This window comes from Pseudorca crassidens, chromosome 1, assembly GCF_039906515.1.
Source record: "Pseudorca crassidens isolate mPseCra1 chromosome 1, mPseCra1.hap1, whole genome shotgun sequence".
NCBI lineage: Eukaryota > Metazoa > Chordata > Mammalia > Artiodactyla > Delphinidae > Pseudorca > Pseudorca crassidens.
This window is the reverse complement of record NC_090296.1, coordinates 67,810,563-67,829,897: the sequence shown is the minus strand read 5'-3', so window position 1 is coordinate 67,829,897 and position 19,335 is coordinate 67,810,563. Positions and strand designations below refer to the sequence as shown.

Sequence of the window (19,335 nt, the reverse complement as noted above, 5' to 3'; positions counted from 1 at the left end):
GGCTCCCCTGACGCCGGGGCCGGCGAGGTCCCCGGCCCTCCCCCGGGCTTTCGCGTCTCCCCCGGGGACGGACGCGGCATCCAGGTGGCCGAGTCCCGCGCCGCGGGGGTGGCGCCTCGGCGCGGCCTCACCCCGGGACGGAGAGGGGGTGAGGGCGGAGCTGGACGGCCGCCGCCTGGTCCCGGGGGACCAGCTCCCAGCCCCCTCTCCGCGCGCGCCCCCCGCACAGTGCTCATGCGCGCGGCCCAGCCTTTATAGCGGCCGTGGGAGCCGCGCTTTCCGCACTCGGGCGCAGCCGGGCGGATTCGACTCAGGTGCAGAGCCCCCGGCGTCCGGCGCGGGCGTGCGGTTCCCTGACGCCTGCCTGTTCGTGTCTCCCCTTTGTCGCTCCCAGCTTGTCTGTCTGTCTTCAGAGTGCACCCTCCTCCTGGTCCGGGGTTGCACCTCGACTCTGGGTTTGGCTTGATTTGCAGCCGGAGCGTCGCCTCCAGACTGAGAGTGGCACGAGCTCCCGGGCAGCGGCCTCTTCGGTCTCCTCCTCTCCTCGGCCGCCCCTGGGTTTCCGAGGGGTGCGGGATCCCTGAGGGGGCGGGGGGCGGGCGCGGTGTGGTGGGGACGTAGGGATCTCCGTTCTCGGGGAGCCTCCCTTGCATTCTCCCTCCCTCCCAGGTCCGAGCAGCCCCTAGGCTACCATGTCTGCAGCCTGGATCCCGATTCTCTGCCTTGGTGGGTACGCGCCCCTCACCGCCCTCTTCTCCTCGCACCAAGCAAGGTGGAGGTGGAGGCTGGAACCAGCCCTCGAGCTGTCCTCTCTTCGCAGGTGTCTGTCTTTTGCTGCTGCTGCCACAGACCGCGGGCAGCGAGGGAGCCGGTGAGTTGCGGGTTCCCGGGTCCGGGAGCAGGGCTCTGTCCGGGGGTTGCGAGGCGCTGCGGGCCAGCGCGTAGGAACGCACTCAGATGGAGCCCCTGGGCCTTGGCCGGGGGCTGGAGCTATAAGGGTGCGAAGGTTGGAGCTGCTGCCTGGCGCACCCCATTCATACCTACAGCCCATCTACTCCGGCTTACCCATTTCTCCCTCGGGAAGGGGCTCCTGGGGTCCGATGGGGACGTTCTTCACAAGGTGCGGAGAAGGAAGCCTCCCCCCATCCACACCCACAACCCCGGAGCTTCCTCTCCCCCCAGCAAGCCGAACAGCGGCAGCAGAAGTGGGGGGTGTTCGTTGAGCCCCACTGAGGAGCGCCGTAGTCCCGAGTGTTCCGCGGAGTTTGGGGTCAGGGAGAGGCCTTCAGACTGTCAGAGAGACAGAGAGAGGCTTCGGGAGTGAAAGAGAGGCTTACGTCGTTGTCCCATCTTGTTTGACCCCTCGCTGTGTTTCCAGGAATGACCCCTATAAAAAAAAAAAAAAAAAAAGGCAGCATTTACGGGCCCATTTCATATTCGAGAGAGTCTAAAAGGAGTGTGTTCCACACGTAGAAGTCCGAGTAAGGGTGTGTGGTTCGGTGTGTTTTATACAACATAAAAATCAAACTCTTTTTCAAAATCTATCCTTTATTTTTCTTGAAAGGAGAAAGGAAGGTAAGTATTGCTGAGGGCTGTATTCAGTGCCCCCTCACACAAACACACACTAAAGTCAGTGTTGGCAGCTAAAGGCAGAGCCTCTGGTGCCTCGAAAATGGGAGGAAAATTAAGGCTGTTTGCTAACAGGTATGAAGCTCATAGGTATGAGGCTACTGTTCTTGGTAAGGATTTTAACTTGCCCAGCAATCTAGAGTGTTTCAGAGCTAGGGAATCAGCATTGTACCTTTCATGGCGTCCTGCCTTCCTTTCCATGGAGGTGTACAGTCCAGGGCTGGGCACAGAGGGCTCTCAGAAGAGGGTCCTTGCTAGAGGCAGGCTTCTCAGTGGGGCAGTATGACCAGACAGCACTACTGTCTTGGAAAAAGAAAAAAAAATTTTTTTTAATGATTAACATCTGTTTCAAAAACGTTTGGAAAACATCTGTTTCAAAAAGGTTTGGATAACCACAATTTCCAGTGTTTGGAAAATAGTATTTAAAAACATTATCCTCAATTTAATAGTCACAGTAAATTGATGAATTAATATGTTGTATTAAGTTATCTTGTTACATGTTGCCAAGGGCTTGTCTCTAACATCTTTTGTAGTAAAAACTATGATTATTAGTTGGGTTGACCATGTAAAACTTGAGAGTATTAACAGTGCTTTCTAAAACTGCATTCACTGCCTGATATATCTCTCTGGACAGATCTGGAGCGGAAATAAGCAGGTTCAATTCAGATTAAAATGCTCCATTCTGAACGCACTAACTTCTCTGTTTCCTGTCCTGCAGGAGTTACAGAATTTTCCTTGGGCTGTGTGACCTTGGGCAAAATAACCCCATGGCTTTAATTACTTCAGCTGAAAAATGAATGATTGAGCTAAATGACGTTCTGTAAAGTGAAGCACCTTTTTACTGGTTTGCTTAAATTAAAATATAATTTTAATGCGCTGCATTTGAAGAAAACTGATATAAATGGCCCTCAGAAGCAACGGATGACTTAGATTTGTGCATGTTTCTATAAAAATGTTCCTCAGAGGTTCAACCCAGATTTAATATCTTCACCTCAGGCAACTATGTACACAGTTGTAATCAGAGTTGAGGTTCTTATATTTCTAGAATGAATTTAATAAATGGTCAGTGACTAATGTTATTTTCTAATTCTGATATATTTCCAATTATGCATCTCCAAACTGATAAGAACTAAAATTCTCCCATTAGACTTTACAATGTCTGAGAACTAGATTAAATTGGAAAACTGATTTTTGGCTTGCTAAAATCTGGAATGGTGTGGAACAGTACCTACATCAATATTCTTAACAAGACGTGTAGAAATTAGGGAAGTAAAATTTCAATCTCATATTCTAGTTCCCCCACCACCACTTCCCTAAATGTCCTAAGAATGGTTTTTACGTCTCTCCTTTCTCTTCAGTTCCCATCGCTATCACATGCTTTACCAGAGGCCTGGACATCAGGAAAGAAAAAGCAGATGTGCTCTGTCCAGGCAGTTGCCCTCTGGAGGAATTCTCCGTGTTTGGGAACATAGTATATGCTTCTGTATCAAGCATATGTGGTGCCGCCATCCACAGGTAAGCTCCAACATGCCAAGGGGAGAGAAATGCAAGTGTGATTATTTCCCTTTCTCTTTAGCCATCTGGACACCCCCTCCCACCTTTTCTTTCTTTTGGTACCAATTTTGGCCATAGAAGATGGATACATTTTTAAGGTTTTCCTGGATATCCTTGAGTCACCAACTACATAAGGGAAGCTTTCTGACTAAAGGCAAATTGCATTATTTCTGGATAGCTAGAGTCCTGTGATTCTAAAAACATTCCTAATCATGTACTATATTACTGAGTTTTTACTGTATGACAGCCATTATTTTAACTTCCACGACGACTCTACAGCTGTACAAGGTAGGTACAATTTTACCCCATTTTACAGATGAGGAAACTGAATTCAGAGAGTTGTCAAGTATCTTGCCCAAGGCCACCACTGTTAGCAAGTGCCAGAGCTGGGACTGAAAGCCCAGGTCTGCCTCCAGAGCCCATATTCATCACCATTCTTCTGTCCTGTGAGAGAATGGCCAGTATGACACTTTTTTAAAAAAAAAATGAAGTTCAAAGACATGTAGTTAGAGTATTTTAGAAGACTGTTTGGCACTCTTAACTCTGATCCTCTGAGCTGTAGGGAACAGGAAACTGCAAGTGTGTCCTTATTAACACTTAAGAAGTTTCACAGCACAAAACCATTTCCCTAGGTGGATTTTGTACCTGGGTAAGCAAGTTTTTAAAAAGGTTGACAGCATCCTTAGATGGCTTCCCTGCTGAACTATTTTCTTGATTAATCAGAATAATAGGTGCAGTATGGCCATATAAGTCAGTCAAATGCCCCTGAAAAAGTGTGGATAGAGTCTCAGCTGTTATTCTTGTGTTGCAGGGGTGTAATCAGCAACTCAGGGGGACCCGTAAGAATCTATAGCCTACCAGGTCGAGAAAACTATTCCTCAGTAGTTGCCAATGGCATCCAGTCTCAGACGCTTTCCAGATGGTCTGCTTCTTTCACAGTGACAAGTAGGTACAATTAAAGTGTTCTTACTTTTGTGTAAATATTGTCTCCCCAACCCCCCAAAAAGTTTTCTGCTTTTCTCAGATCAACCTCTTTGACTCTGATGCAAAAACTTGTGATCAAGACTGGAAGGGTCAACTGTGGGTTAGAGTCAGGGGATCCGAAGGGTTAAGGACACACTCAAGCCAAACTTGGGTAAATGGGAGGAAAATTATCTTGCTGTCAGAAGATGGCAATAGAAAATTGAATTGCCTGCAATCAGAATGCCCTGACATTTACCAAATAACCCTAACTCAAAAAAACAGGTGAATGAATGTGAACTCATTTTATGGTGATCTTTTAAAAATACGATACAATAGATGAGAATCCATTTTGGTTCTTTGAAACTAGCATGCAGCAATTACTCTTGCAATTGCCATCACTCTATTACATTTATCATCCTATAGAACCCTAAATTAGATTCATTATGCTTTGATGGTAAGGAAGGAAGAGGAAAAAATAGTCTTCTCTTTATTTTAACAGAAGGTAAAAGTGGTACCCAGGAAGCCACAGGACAAGCAGTGTCCACAGCACGTCCAGCAATAGGTATGAAATATGGAACCTATCTCCTAGTTGCCTGGCACAGCATTAGGAAGTTATAAATAAGTGTTATTGATAAAAGCTTTCCTTTTTTAAAATATTGAAACACAAAGCAAATACCTTTACTGGTATATTGCATAGGGAAACTTTCAATTTTATATTTCAAATTACTTATCCTTCTTTTATTTTCATTTATAAACTCTACTGCTAGACATTCTCTTGAAGTCCTACCATTTCTCCCTGATTTGATAAACTATGCCTAGAAACTGGTCTAAGTAAAAGTACCATGAACTTCTAGTTCCATTTGTCATATGAATAAAAGAAATGAGTGCGTGTCTATTTGAGAAATAGCCAGGGATCTCCCTTTCTAAGACTGTGGCAATTTTAAAGTCAAAGAAATGAAGAACATTAGAATCTAACTCTGAGTTTCCAATCCTACCTCAACTGTGGGTTTGGGATATCAAAGTCCTGGATTGGAGGCATATTAAATATGTAGGTCTACTACAGTCCTGACTTGTTTTTTTGTTGGGGCATTGCTTCCCTAGTCCAGAAAATCATGAGGAAATTAATTTTTAAAAAAGTATTTTCAAGAATGATGCTCCTTATCATGAGCTTTTCCCTTGTGGGTCTCCTTCTATGGAACTGTCTTCCTTTTGCTAATGCCAGGTGCTTTTTTTTGTTTCAGGTAAACGACTAAAGAAAACACCGGAGAAGAAAACTGGCAATAAGGGTAAGAGTCCGGATATCCATTTGGGAATATTTTCTCTCTCTCTCTCCCTTCTCTTGAAACTGCTAATGGAAAGACTTGTTTGGGTGTTCACAGACTGTAAAGCAGACATTGCATTTCTGATCGATGGAAGTTTTAATATCGGGCAACGCCGATTTAATCTACAGAAGAATTTTGTTGGGAAAGTGGCTCTAATGTTAGGAATTGGAACAGAAGGACCGCACGTGGGCCTTGTTCAAGCCAGGTACCAACCTTGTTAAAATGGGAGGAGACTTGAATGATGTCTTGAATGATGAAAAATGATCAATCCTTTTAGTGGGTACATACATTTCAGTTCAATATAAACAAATTGAGGTGTGGACAGTCTGGATTCCCAAATTATGAAGTCAGAATTTAAGACTGCCTGAGCAGACTGGGTAGGTATAAGTGCTTCCTTTTTGGGATGAAATGATTTAGAGAATTATATGCTATCTATTTGAGGACCAGAAGGTAGGCTAAAAGTCTTGTTGCTCATACAGATTACTTCTGCACATCTGCTCTGCTCAATTCCTAATTTCTCTTCCCTGAAGGAGGAAGCAGTGATGTTTATTTCTCCTATTTGGTCATTATTCTTTTTAGCTCTTTCCAGATTCCCTTGATGGGACATCTGAAGCTTAACCTTTTATTTATTGTATAGTAGTGTTTATTCATGTCTTTTAGGATTATCATATGCTCATTAGAGAAAGCTTGAAAAACATATAAAACACAAAGAAAAAAAATTTCCCAAATATACCCCTCTGAGATAATCAATGTAAAATGTTGTATTTCCTTTCAGTATTTTAAGAAAATATTTGATGGTACATATGTGTGTATTTCTTTTTCAAAAGCTCAGATTATATCAAAAGCTCAGATTATATCAAAATACTGATGCTCACAATACTGAGCATTGTGAGCTCAGTATCACAAATATTCTTCAAAAAATGATGTTTCGTAATGTTCCTTAGCATGATTTATTTAACCATTCTATTGTTTTTTCACAATTACACTGTGCATCCTTATGTCATCTTTGTGCCATCTCTGATAAATTCATTCGGCTAGATTCCCAGAAGTGAGATTGAGTCAAAGGGTTCTGACATTTTTTTTTTTTTTTTTTTTGCGGTACGCGGGCCTCTCACTGTTGTGGCCTCTCCCATTGCGGAGCACAGGCTCCGGACGCACAGGCTCAGCGGTCATGGCTTATGGGCCTAGCCGCTCCGTGGCATGTGGGATCTTCCCGGTCCGGGGCACGAACCCGTGTCCCCTACATCGGCAGGCGGACTCTCAACCACTGCGCCACCAGGGAAGCCCGGGTTCTGACATTTTTAAGGCTTCTGAAATAAACAGTTAAATTGCTTTCTAGAAAGTTGATTCAGTTTAAACTACTATCAGCTGTGTGTAAGGGTGTCACAAGTAGGATTACAAATATTTATATTTCTATTTGTTCTTATCTTGTTTTTTACAATTGGTTCTTAGAATTTTTTTTGGTGTAAGAATCATTAACTTTGTTGATTTATACATAATTTAACCATTGTCCCATATCTTAAAAAAATGAGCTTCTTATTCCATTCATTTGTGATATCAATTTATAACTTTAGACAAATGTTTCTTTGATCCATATGTTAATTCTAACATCTTTTCTACAATGCTTTGATTATTGTAGCTTTATTGTATATTTTAACATCTCATAGGGCAAATTCCCCTCAATATTTTTCTTCTAATATTTTTTCTTTGCTGTTTTTACCTAACTCTTTTTCAAGAGGAAAGCTACACTACTTTGTAGACGCATACAAAGACTAGCTTCTTTATAAACGTCCTGATTTATGATTTTTCTATTTTAGGAAGAACATTAGAATAGATAAACTATGTCAAGAGTTTATATTTAAGTAGAATAAGAGAATATCTCATTAAGGATGCAAAACTAAGACTAAATCTCATAAATAATAATTTGGATAGTTGAAAAGTGACCATAAAAATGAAAAGATTATTGACTCATGAAAACTGATTTTGTGACCCAACCATTAAACCAAGTATATAGAAATCATGCCACCAAGTATGCAGAAATACAATGAGTGCTATTTCCTTCAGAAATCTTGACTTAGTGGCAATTGATAATGCTAAGATCTTAAAATTTTGCACTGATGAAATTTTGACTTATCTAAAAGTTTTAAACACAAAAATTGTGCTTTAACTAATTGTTTTCACTCAACATGGTCTCTAATGAACACAGAGTAAGTTATAAAAGCTGAAATTCTTTTACTATTAAATATGAAAAATCCCAAATCTATTAAAATATACATAATTGTAAGATTAGCAAATGTCAATATCATTTATCATAAGAAAAATTCAATATTATAATACTTTATAATTTGTTTCCTTGTAAGTTTTCTCATTTTAAAAATGTTGGCCTTAGTGTCACTGAAATTGCCTCTTCTGACCAGAGACCTGGGTTAATAGACCCAGACTATTCAGGGCTTCCAAGGTTCCCCACTGGAGCAGACCTAGACTCACACCCAGCTATGTTCCAACTATCTGGTGCCCATCTCTGCAGATTTCCATTAAGCCCAGTGCCCTGAGCCACCCGGTTTCAGGTGCTTCATATAGTTTAGGAGCCAGACAAACCTGAATTTTAAAATGTGGTTATGTTTTGTTGGGTAAATTACCTAGGTGTTCTGGGCCTCCATTTATGTAATAGGGATAATAATCCCTACCTTGTACAGTTATGATGAAATGAGATTATACATGTAGTATGTATTTAGCATATTACCCAGAATACAATAAACCCTCAAGGTAGCAGTTGTTTTTGTTACATTTTTTGAAAGAACCCTTAAAATTCAAGTAAGGATGCAATATACCCTAGTTGGCTGTATGCTGTGGAATTAAGAAACTTAGGTATTGTCCAATTTAAAGACTTTTTTTAAGGTATATAATATTGCTTGTTTGTTTTACATTTCCAATTCTCCCTGGATAACATTTTTTCCCTTTTTTGCCTAGTGAACATCCCAAAATAGAATTTTACTTGAAAAACTTTACATCAGCCAAAGATGTTTTGTTTGCCATAAAGGAAGTAGGTTTCAGAGGGGGTAATACCAATACAGGTAAGTAGACTTCAGCATCTGGGATGTAACACAGAGAGGGTTATGAATGATCAGACATGTAAGACAGTATTATGCTATTTTATATAAGCAGAAGTGAAACTCTTCTTCCTGGCACTGATCTTGGTTAGGTCTGCACTTGATATCTGAGATATTTAATTTATAATGGAAAATGTACCAAAGGGTTTATTGGTATTGCTCATTTTAAAAAATATAAGACGTTGTGACTTATAATCCTCAGGTAGGGCAGATGTCACTTTAGAAAAGTACCTGTTTAGAATATTTAAAAGAAGCAAAGATCAACAGACTCATCTAATGAATGCAGATGTGACAGAAAGAACTAAAATAGAATGTTGGACCTTCTGAGGGGAGACTTCTTGTTCTGAGCCCGTAGAGGTACTCGTCAGTCACTAAGGGGCTAGATAGAGAGCACAAGTACAGAAGTGGGAGTCAGGTTTATGTTTCTGACTGGTGATTGATGTAAGGAAAGGGAATGTAATGCTCTGGGGGGTAGGTGATGGAAGAAATGTGGGTTGTGAAGACAAAAAATAGGCATGATGGATAATTAAACTTTCCCATCTGATGCACGTGTTAAAGAACTGAGTTCTATATGTGTTAAATTCTTAAACTTGGAGGCATCAAGTTCGTACAGGGAAATAGAAGTGTCATTTTAAGCAGTGGTGCCATTCCAGTTTGCTTCTTTTTCAAACCTAGGAAAAGCCTTGAAGCACACCGCCCAGAAATTCTTCACAGCAGACACTGGAGCGAGAAAAGGGATTCCCAAAGTGGTGGTGGTATTCATTGATGGCTGGCCTTCTGATGACATTGAGGAAGCAGGCATTGTGGCCAGAGAGTTTGGTGTCAATGTATTTATAGTTTCTGTGGCTAAGCCTATCCCTGAGGAACTGGGAATGGTTCCGGATGTTGCATTTGTTGACAAGGTAAGGAGTTGAGAGTGTCTTCTGTTATAGTAGTGATTCAGTTTGGGACCTCTAGGTGTAGTGCTGACTGGACCATATCTGGGTTAACTTTGAAGATTCAAGATTTAATGTTTTCATAATTTTAAAGAAACAACTTTTGATTCCTTTGGTTATCTTTTATGTGTCTCTCCCATTAGGCTGTCTGTCGGAGTAATGGCTTCTTCTCTTACTACATGCCCAATTGGTTTGGCACCACAAAATACGTAAAACCTCTGGTACAGAAGCTCTGCACTCATGAGCAAATGGTGTGCAGCAAGACCTGTTACAACTCAGTGAACATTGCCTTTCTAATTGATGGCTCCAGTAGTGTTGGTGAAAGTAATTTCCGCCTCATTCTTGAATTTATTTCCAACATAGCTAAGATTTTTGAAATCTCAGACATTGGTGCCAAGATAGCTGCCGTACAGTTCACCTACGATCAGCGCACAGAATTCAGTTTCACTGACTATAGCACCAAAGAGAATGTCCTAGCCGTTATCAGAAACATCCGCTATATGAGTGGTGGGACAGCTACTGGTGATGCCATTTCCTTTACTGTGAGAAATGTGTTTGGTCCCATGAGGGACAGCCCCAACAAGAACTTCCTGGTAATTGTCACAGATGGGCAGTCCTATGATGATGTTCGAGGGCCTGCTGCTGCTGCACATGATGCAGGTAAGGTCCTTGTCCTTTGTCTGGGAAGGGAACTGGGGAGAGGTTCAGTGAATTTTAGGAGTAAATATAAACTTAAGTGTTTGTTCGATTGAACAAACATCTATAGGATGGCAGTCATTGTTCTAAGAGTTTTACCCAGTATTAACTGATTTAATTGTCAAAGCAGCCCTACTAAATCTTATTCTACAGATAAGGAAACAGACTTTCCCAAATCACACACCTAGTAAGTGGTGAGGCCAGTATTAAAATCCAGGCAGGGACTTCCCTGGTAGGCCAGTGGTTAAGGCTCTGCACTTCCACTGCAGGGAGTGTGGGTTCGATCCCTGGTCGGGGAGCTAAGATCCCCCATGCTGTGTGATGTGGCCAAAAAAGTAAAAAATAAGGATTTTGTAATCCTCTAAAAAAACCCAAAACAAAACCCAGGTAAGTGTGGCTGAATCCTTACCTAACCACTGCATTTTGGGGAGAATTGCCATGAGAGCTATGTCACATGTCAAGGGAATGTTACAGGTGTTCATGTTTGGCTCAAACTTGGAATATATAACCCCTCAATTACAGTTTATCATAACTTACTATGAATCTGCTATTTGATAATTTATCCTTTTTTTTAGTAGTTTTCAGTCTGCCATGAGTTTTCTAAGATCACCAATTAAGACTTTAACCCTATTCCACTTAGATTTCCTTTTCAGTGTCTTTTATCCCCCTTGAGATAATGAAACACTTATAAAAGGGTATAAAAAGGTTCTTTCTCTTACCCCAACCTTAATATTACCTTTGGTAAAGGCCACTAGTTCCTGAAGACATTAGCATGTGTGTTGCTGAGATCAACAGGCCAAGAAAAAGCTGAGGTTCCCTTTCCTGGGATAAAAACGGAATGATTGGGAGTCCAATTATATATATAATATATATTATATATAATATATATAAAATATATTTATATATAAATATAAATATATATATATATATATATTTTTGCGGTACGTGGGCCTCTCACCGCTGTGGCCTCTCCCATTGCGGAGCACAGGCTCCGGACGCGCAGGCTCAGCGGCCATGGCCCACGGGCCCAGCCACTCCGTGGCATGTGGGATGCTCCCAGACCGGGGCACGAACCCGTGTCCTCTGCATCAGCAGGCGGACTCCCAACCACTGCGCCACCAGGGAAGCCCCCAATAATATTTAAAAAAACAAAAATGCTAACTTGGGAGGGGGAGAATGAAGAGCCTTACATTTTTCTATACTCCTCTGTACTTCCTTTTCCCTATTTAATTCCTAATGACTTTTGCTTTTATACATTTATTAGCACCTCTGCTAGTGCACTTGTGTCCTTTTATAGGTATTGATGGAATACTGTTTTTATTAAGTAGAATAGAGAATGGATACCTGCAATTTAAGCTGTATATACAATGGCTTATTTTTATACATGTCTTAATGTATTCTTCAACTAACTTATGTTGAAGACCTTTTTGCTATCATACTCCTTAAAAGTGTAGCTTACTGAATTTATGGTTAACAGGATTGGATTCAGGCTACATAAAGTGAACTAAATAAATTCAAATATATTCTCCCTATGTGATTAATTGAACTTCAGGAGGTTGGGCCGCACTATTTTCATGAAAGTTATCCTTTAGTGATAGCAAAGTGAAAGTTAACAAAAGCCAGAAGATAGGATAGGTGTTCAGGGCTAGGGCACAGCTGTTTTGATTTTTTAACTGTAATTATATACTGGGCCTGAGCTTGACAATCTGAGCTTGAATGTAAAATTAAAAGTGAAGAAAACTGAAGGGGAGAAATTTTTTTGACTTCTTTCGCCAGGGAGAGGGGAGGATTAGCTGGTGATGATAAATCAGTAATTGTTTCAAGTAGCTTTTACATCATCAAAACCTGCTTTATTTATGTCTTAAGTATTCACAACTCTGATCACTGTATACCACTAGAAGGGTGATGAAGCTTTGGATAGAAGGGAGTAACTATTTCAGAAACTCTAAAAATTTCATGCGGGATTTCCTCCAGTACATAGATGGTAGTCTACACTTCATAGACATTTTTTGGCGGTTTTTGTTACTTTATTTTGGCTGCGCTGTGCAGCATGCAGGATCTTAGTTCCCCAAACAGAAATCAAACCCCTGCGCCCTACAGTGTAAGCATGGAGTCTTAACCACTGGACTGCCAGGAAGTCCCTGGCTGTTTTCATCATCAGAAAACTTTTGCTTTGGGATTAAAGACTGTCATTTTTTTAAAAAAATAACTTTATTTTTGGCCACATTGGGTCTTCACTGCTGTTTGCGGGCTTTGTTTAGTTGCTGCGAGTGGGGTCTACTCTATGCTACAGAGTGCATGGGCTTCTCATTGCAGTGGCTTCTCTTGTTGCAGAGCATGGGCTCTAGGCACGTGGGCCTCAGCAGTTGTGGCTCGCGGGCTCTAGAGCACAAGCTGAGTAGTTGTGGCACACAGGCTTAGTTGCTCCGCGGCATGTGGGATCTTCCCGGACCAGGGCTTGAACCAGTGTTCCCTGCATTGGCAGGCAGATTCCTAACTACTGCGCCACCAGAGAAGTCCCTGTCAATTTCTTACTATTGGCCAGTTTGCTAATGCAACACATAATGAAATGGGAGAAACAATTATCACTCATAGAGGACTTGTCACCATTCCCCAGACAAGGCAAGAGCCTTAGAAAACTTTCATCATTTATATATCCCATCTTCTGTGTCATTTTTTCTTGCTCTATTATACTGGCTATGACTCCAGTATAACAATTAATTGTGATGATAGCAGGTTGTCCTTCCTCATGCCAAACTCTGAGTAGTTTTCACCATTTCACTAAGTATGTTTGCTGTAGGGTTTGTTCTTATTTGTCTTTAGGTATTATCAGGTTAAGAAAGCTTCCTTCTCCTTCTAGCTTACTGTGTACTATCATGAATGGATGTTGAACTTTATCAAATTATTTTTTTCTTTCAGCGATCATATGACTTATCTGTTAAGGTGGTAAACTGCACTGATGGCAAAACCTGTGGTTTTGACCCAACTGTTTAGCCATTCTCATCACGATTACTGCTAAAACCAGCCCAACAATTTGGTACAGGGGATTTAGTTCTTCAGGCATTACAAGGCAGTTTTGTCTGCAACTATGTACTAATGTGTGAAAAATATATACACGTAATTTTATACATAAGCTGGAACTTGGTTTTAATTGACTTAAAAATACTTCTATTGTAGGTATCACCATCTTCTCTGTTGGTGTGGCTTGGGCACCTCTGGATGACCTGAAAGATATGGCCTCTAAACCAAAGGAGTCGCATGTTTTCTTCACAAGAGAGTTCACAGGATTAGAACCAATCGTTTCTGATGTCATCAGAGGCATCTGTAGAGATTTCTTAGAATCCCAGCAATAATGGTGACATTTTGACAACTGAAAGAAGTAGTGCAAGGGGATGTATAAGTTGTTTTTAGTAATACTGAAATACTATATAGCATGCTAAGATCAGACACAAAACTATTATACTAAAGATGGCAAAAATGTAAGCAAGTAAGCATTCATTTAAAGTTGCCTTCTAATTACAGTTCAGACTCCATTGTTCAAAACACTCTGCTGAGGCTTCATAATCACGAACCTTAGAAACTCAGGAAAGAGGAGATACCGTAGATTATAATTTTAAGAGTTCTATTTTAACATGCATATTAAATGTATAGATATGCAAATTCTATAGCTCAATAAAAGCAGCTGATATTTAGACCAAAAGCAACATTCCTTCTCTAATTCTGTATTACACATATAAGGAAAATGAAAGAGAAACACATATAAGGAAAATGAGAAACAAACAGAAAACAGCTCAACTTAGTTCAAATATATATTGACCCAAGCAGATGTTGTCTTAAAACCAGTCAACAATCTGGTTTTAAGATCTTACTTAACATACTAAAAGTTACTTAACATACTAAAAGTTATAATTACAGATAAAATGGAAGCGATTTAGGTATCAAGCCTCTTTTGTAGTGTACTTTCATAATAACAACAAATATCACACTGAACAAGACTGAAGAATTGCCTGGTATTTTTCTATTTATAGCCTTAATTTTATATGTGTATTGATGTATTTGGCTTATACTCTAAAAGTCAACCATGTATTGAAAAAAATATTAAGTTGCTAAAATTTTACTTACCACTTATAAACACTTAGCTTTAAAGAAAAGCACACCTTTCAAAGAGGAGAACTGCAGGAAAGAATATTCTACTTTGACTATTTAAGCAATAAAACTGCTAGTGACTATTATTCTAAGGTCCCTTACTTATTATTCCAAGTGTCTCCCCCTAGGGCATGGTAAAAATTCTATTGACACATTAACCACTTCGTGTGGAAAGACCGAGTTTTTTTCTTAAAATCATGCAATAAGACTAAATATATTTATTTTCTGTTCCAATTACTTATTGAATGCCTACTGTTTTAGGCATTATGCACAGCCAGTACCAGGTTAAACAGTTGATTACTTGGTTCAAAAAGTTGTTTTGTAATTAATAGTATTTTTACTTAAACATCCTTGTGAAGTTGGTTCCTAAGAAAAGTGATCAAAACTCCCTTTATGTAACTATCATTACCTCACCAAGAACTCTCCTCTCCGACGGAAGTGCTGTCATACCTTATCCTGCCTGTCTTCTCTAAGGACAGGATCTATCCTCTCATTCATCTGCACACTCTATTTCCCATCACACATACACTGATCCTATCTGAAATGGTTTACAACCAGTTGACCTGAAAAAGGTGTTAACTGGTTGGAAAATTTATACTCCAACAAGTCTTTTGAGTTTAACAATTTTATAGCTTGTGTAAAAGCTTACGTATCAGAGAGCAGAACCGAAACTGCCTTTGACACTACATAAAAATTTGACCAAAGAGAATATGGGAAGTCATGACTCCCCTGACCGCCACTGCCCCCACCCTTTATAAAGCTACAAATATGACCGATTCATGTAACAAGGAAAATTTTAACAACACAAACGGGTTTAACATGTTTTTTCCCCAATAAATAGACAACTTTCAGCTGAGAATACCACTCCTTAAAAAATTAAATGAAAACCCAGCCTCTAGTCATTAGCTCTTTAAAAAATTTTATAAAGAACAAAGTTTTGAGGTAACCAGGGAAGCTAATATTTTGACTTAAAGAGCAGCAAGAGAGTAGAAGTGAACACTTTATATTTAAGTTACTGTTATTTTTTAAAACTAAACATAATCAAGATAGAGTTAACAACTAAAAATAAGAATAAAATGATTTTTTAAAAGATATAATTCAACTTTGCAAGCATGCCTAAATTTGTTATGCTAGCCTATTTATAAGCCTTAATGCATTAAATGAGATGTTGGTCTTCAGTGGATAACTTACTTTGAAATATGGAAAAAGTACATGAATAAATATGAAAAGAGCAGAATATGATTAAATATTGGGAAAGTCGACATATTAAAAAGTTTGTATATAAAAATACTCAAACTTTATGTATAAAGCACCATTTAATAGTCAAATGAATCTAGATAATTTCCCATTAAGTCACAAATGGAAGCACACAAATAAGATATTCTTTTTGCATCCTTTTAGTCTCTTCCAAATGTTTAATATTGTAGAGAAAATACAACCAAAGTAGATAAAAATAAACATATATACTATTTTTATTCATTTCAGTTTTAATACATTTCAAAAAAGATGAATGTTTATGCATTGCAATGATGATAATCACATTTCAGTTCAACAGTAATGCATTGGCTTGGAACAGCTGCCAGAAACAATACTAGCTTTGGAAAGCTTGTTCCTAAATTATTAAAAAAAAAAAAAAAGGAAGAGAAAATGCCTCTAATTAATTTATTCATTAAGTTGAATGTTCAATTCAGAAAACAAAAAAAAATACTTTAAGAAAATTTCTGAAAACTTTTAGTGTTTCACCAGCAATGACTAAAATTGACATTTCGATTTTTATGGTAGGTGACAGAATTTCTCAATGTACATACAATGTAATTTTCTTTTCTTTGAAGTAGGCATTCAAATAGAATTTTGCCACGTTAAGTTTTCTAATGTTACCTTCTAATCGCATTTGCAATTCCCTTCAAAGAAAAAGGATTATTACCTTGTTGAAGGAAAAGTTTGAAGATATTAATACTTAACATTTATGAGGATAACTTTTAATTAATGAACAATGCAATGTTTATTCTCTGCTGAACTTTTCTGTGGGAAACAGGTTTGGCTAGATAGGAAAGACAACACTATTAATTGAAATTCAGATTTAATAAATTAATAGGGTATCTTAAGGAAATGATTTAAAACTGCATATCTGCTGGTTTTGTTTTTTGGTTATTTTGAATTATCTAACTTACTTCAATAGAAGATTTTTAAATCCCCAAATTGGGTGAAATACTTAGAAAGGCATTCTTAACAGTATTAACTGTTCTAATCTTATTAGAATATCAATAAACAGTACAAAGTTTAAAAGAACAGCATAAAAATGAAGGACTCACTGAGAAATCATCTCCATTTCCTACTTTACTGGAGAGTAAAGTATTGCACTTTATTATTCAGCACAAAATAATGTAGCCAACAGTAACATACAGGTACACAATTTAATATTTATTATATGCATTTTATATACATTATTTTTCAACAGCTGTACGTTCGCTATGTGGTACAATCTTAAAAATTTGCTGATTCATAGTTTGTAAAACAAAAACCTTACAAAACTCATCAAAACTCGCAAACTGATCAGAAAAGTTTTTTGGAAGACTAGAAAAAATACTTTATTGTCTTAATCATGCATTACACAAACAAAATCTTTAGTTACACCATAAAATTAAGCACATCTGAAAAAATAAAACAGGGATAACTAGTCCAAACACAGCAGATTTCTGTATCCTGATTCAACTATTTTTGTATCCTATTTGTAATGCAAATAAAATTTTACTCCAAATATTTTAAAACAAGATAGTTTTCTCTGGAATCATGGTAAACCAAGATATGTAACTGGGGGGAGTCACCTTGGTTTGTAACTTAAACTATAAAATACTCCATTTTTAGTCTATTTTAGACTATTCAAAGAGTTCCAAAATAGATATACAGGTTCCTTTAGCACATTAATAAAAGGATATAAAGACCAACAAAAAGTGAAATAAATAATAGGCTATTAGCAAGATGGATAATCCTTGATAAATAAACTTGTAAATACAGTAAGATGTACAAAATATCACATAGTGATAGGATGCCAAGATTAGTTTTTTTTTTCTTTTTTAAGAGTTCATTTGGAGTACTAAACCCCACCGTTTCATTTTAATACACTTAATAGTCCTTGGTTTAAGAAGACAGTTATGTGATGTTGAAGGTGATTTAGCATCTTTATGGAAAGACTTAGCTGAGCTGTACTACGCAAAAGAAGGAAAGAGTGTGCTTACACGGCAGTGGGTCAGTGAGATCTCTGTGTTTCAGGGTTGTATAATGCAGAAAAACTTCAATACAATCTTGAGCACTGTTGTGACAGGCTAAATATATAAAAAGACTTATAAAAACTAGAATTTTATCCAAACATTTTGTGCAACTAATGCTAAAATATTTTAAGTTAAATTTTCTTTTTTATTTTTTTTAAAGCAAAATAAGTTTAAAAGGGAATCTGTGGCGTTCAACTGATAAACAGAAGATCACTAAGAGATGAAAAAAAGCTACTCTTGGAGCTCACTTCCCCCCAACAAGAGCACCACATTCCTAACCCTAAGGCAGCACACAGAGTCCAAAATAAAAGTCTTTTTGTAAGATCAGACTCCACACTGGCTTAAAGATACCTAAAAGACAGACATACGCTCAGTTCATATCCAGTACAGGCCACAAATAATGGAGTCCTTTTTTTGTCCCACGAAATACAGTAATTACAATTAAATTAATGAGCCTGATGTTAAGATGTGATTTCCACCAATTTATGCCTGCCCCAAATATAGCCTTCATCAGGCAGATCACATGTAGTGTCATATCAGTAACATTTTTGATGGCAGTGATGCAGACCCTCTGTGTCCAAGCGACTCTGTTGTTATGATGAGTTTTTGCTGATTCACACAAATACTTTGGCAAGGGCATCAGCCCCCGCACTAGCAATATATGCTTTTGATGGATGGAAAGCAACATCATAAATTGATTCATCTAATTTTTTCCTATGTGCTGTTATTTCTTGCACACATGTCTTGCTGTCCAAATTCCACAATCTAATAGAACAGTCATGGCCTGTAAAAGAATAAATGAAAAATGTTACTGAGTAACCGTTCTATTATAAAATTTGTGGGCAGTACAGGAAGTTCAGACTTACTTCCAGACATCAAGTAGATTCCATTAGGATCTACTGCTAGACTTGTAACAGCATCCAAATGAGCTACCATAGAATGGATCATTTTACCTAAATAAAACATAACAGAGAAGATTAAGTTTTTAAATAGTTACTAACTTGAGCGATCAGAAACCAAAATACAATACTGACATAAAATATCACCACAGCAATATTTTTTTATTGTGATAAAATACATTTAACACAAAATTTACCATTTTAAACATTTAAGAGGGTACAATTCAGTGGCTTTTAGAACATTCCTAATAATGTGCAACCATCACCATTATCTAGTTCAGAACATTTTCATCTCTGCAAAAGGAAACCCTGTACGCACTAAGCAGTCACTCCCCATTCCTCCCCAAGTCCCTGGTAACCACTAATCTGCTTTCTCTATGGACTGGCCTATTCTGAATGTTTCATACAAATGAAATCATACAATAACACGTGGCATTTTGTGTCTGCCTTCTGTCACTTAGTATAATGTTTTCAAGGTTCATCCACTATAATAATATTCTAAAGACAATTTAATTCTAATGCAGAAGTTTCCCAGCAACTCCTAAAGACATCTGTGTGACATGAATCTGACAGTATATGATAGTGAAAAACATAATGACTACAGGGTTGCATCAAAAGCTTAAGATCGGGCTTCCCTGGTGGCGTAGTGGTTGAGAGTCCGCCTGCCGATGCAGGGGACACGGGTTCATGCCCTGGTCTGGGAGGATCCCACATGCCGTGGAGCGGCTGGGCCCATGAGCCATGGCCGCTGAGCCTGCGCGTCCGGAGCCTGAGCTTCGCAACGGGAGAGGCCACAGCAGTGAGAGGCCCGC

General features: G+C 38.8%; 2 protein-coding genes across 11 annotated transcripts in view; one reads left to right on the top strand and one right to left on the bottom strand.

Moving 5' to 3' along the window:
• Positions 1-268: 268 nt before the first annotated feature.
• COCH (cochlin) lies at positions 269-16,003 on the top strand. Of its 5 annotated transcripts, none has more exons than XM_067738334.1 (12): positions 269-314; positions 670-726; positions 821-871; positions 2,988-3,144; positions 3,995-4,128; positions 4,646-4,708; positions 5,388-5,432; positions 5,526-5,673; positions 8,439-8,542; positions 9,254-9,480; positions 9,657-10,173; positions 13,387-16,003. In XM_067738334.1, exons 2-12 carry the CDS (start codon positions 693-695, stop codon positions 13,560-13,562), a joined length of 1,656 nt encoding a protein of 551 aa, XP_067594435.1. In that variant the 5' UTR covers positions 269-314; positions 670-692; the 3' UTR covers positions 13,563-16,003. The 5 variants fall into 5 exon arrangements, with proteins under 5 accessions (XP_067594435.1, XP_067594425.1, XP_067594443.1 ...); XM_067738324.1 differs by having other exon boundaries at positions 273-366; XM_067738342.1 differs by lacking the exon at positions 269-314 and adding an exon at positions 496-569.
• A 676-nt stretch (positions 16,004-16,679) lies between these two features.
• The window catches only part of STRN3 (striatin 3), a 114,415-nt gene continuing 111,759 nt past the window's right edge, over positions 16,680-19,335 (bottom strand). For all 6 annotated transcript variants that reach the window (XM_067738222.1, XM_067738187.1, XM_067738177.1 and 3 more), the window contains 2 exons: positions 18,491-18,577; positions 16,680-18,408 (listed from right to left, as the gene is read on the bottom strand). In XM_067738222.1, the coding sequence (XP_067594323.1) occupies positions 18,239-18,408; positions 18,491-18,577 (257 nt within the window). In that variant the 3' untranslated portion in view covers positions 16,680-18,238. The remainder of the gene's footprint in view (positions 18,409-18,490; positions 18,578-19,335) is intronic.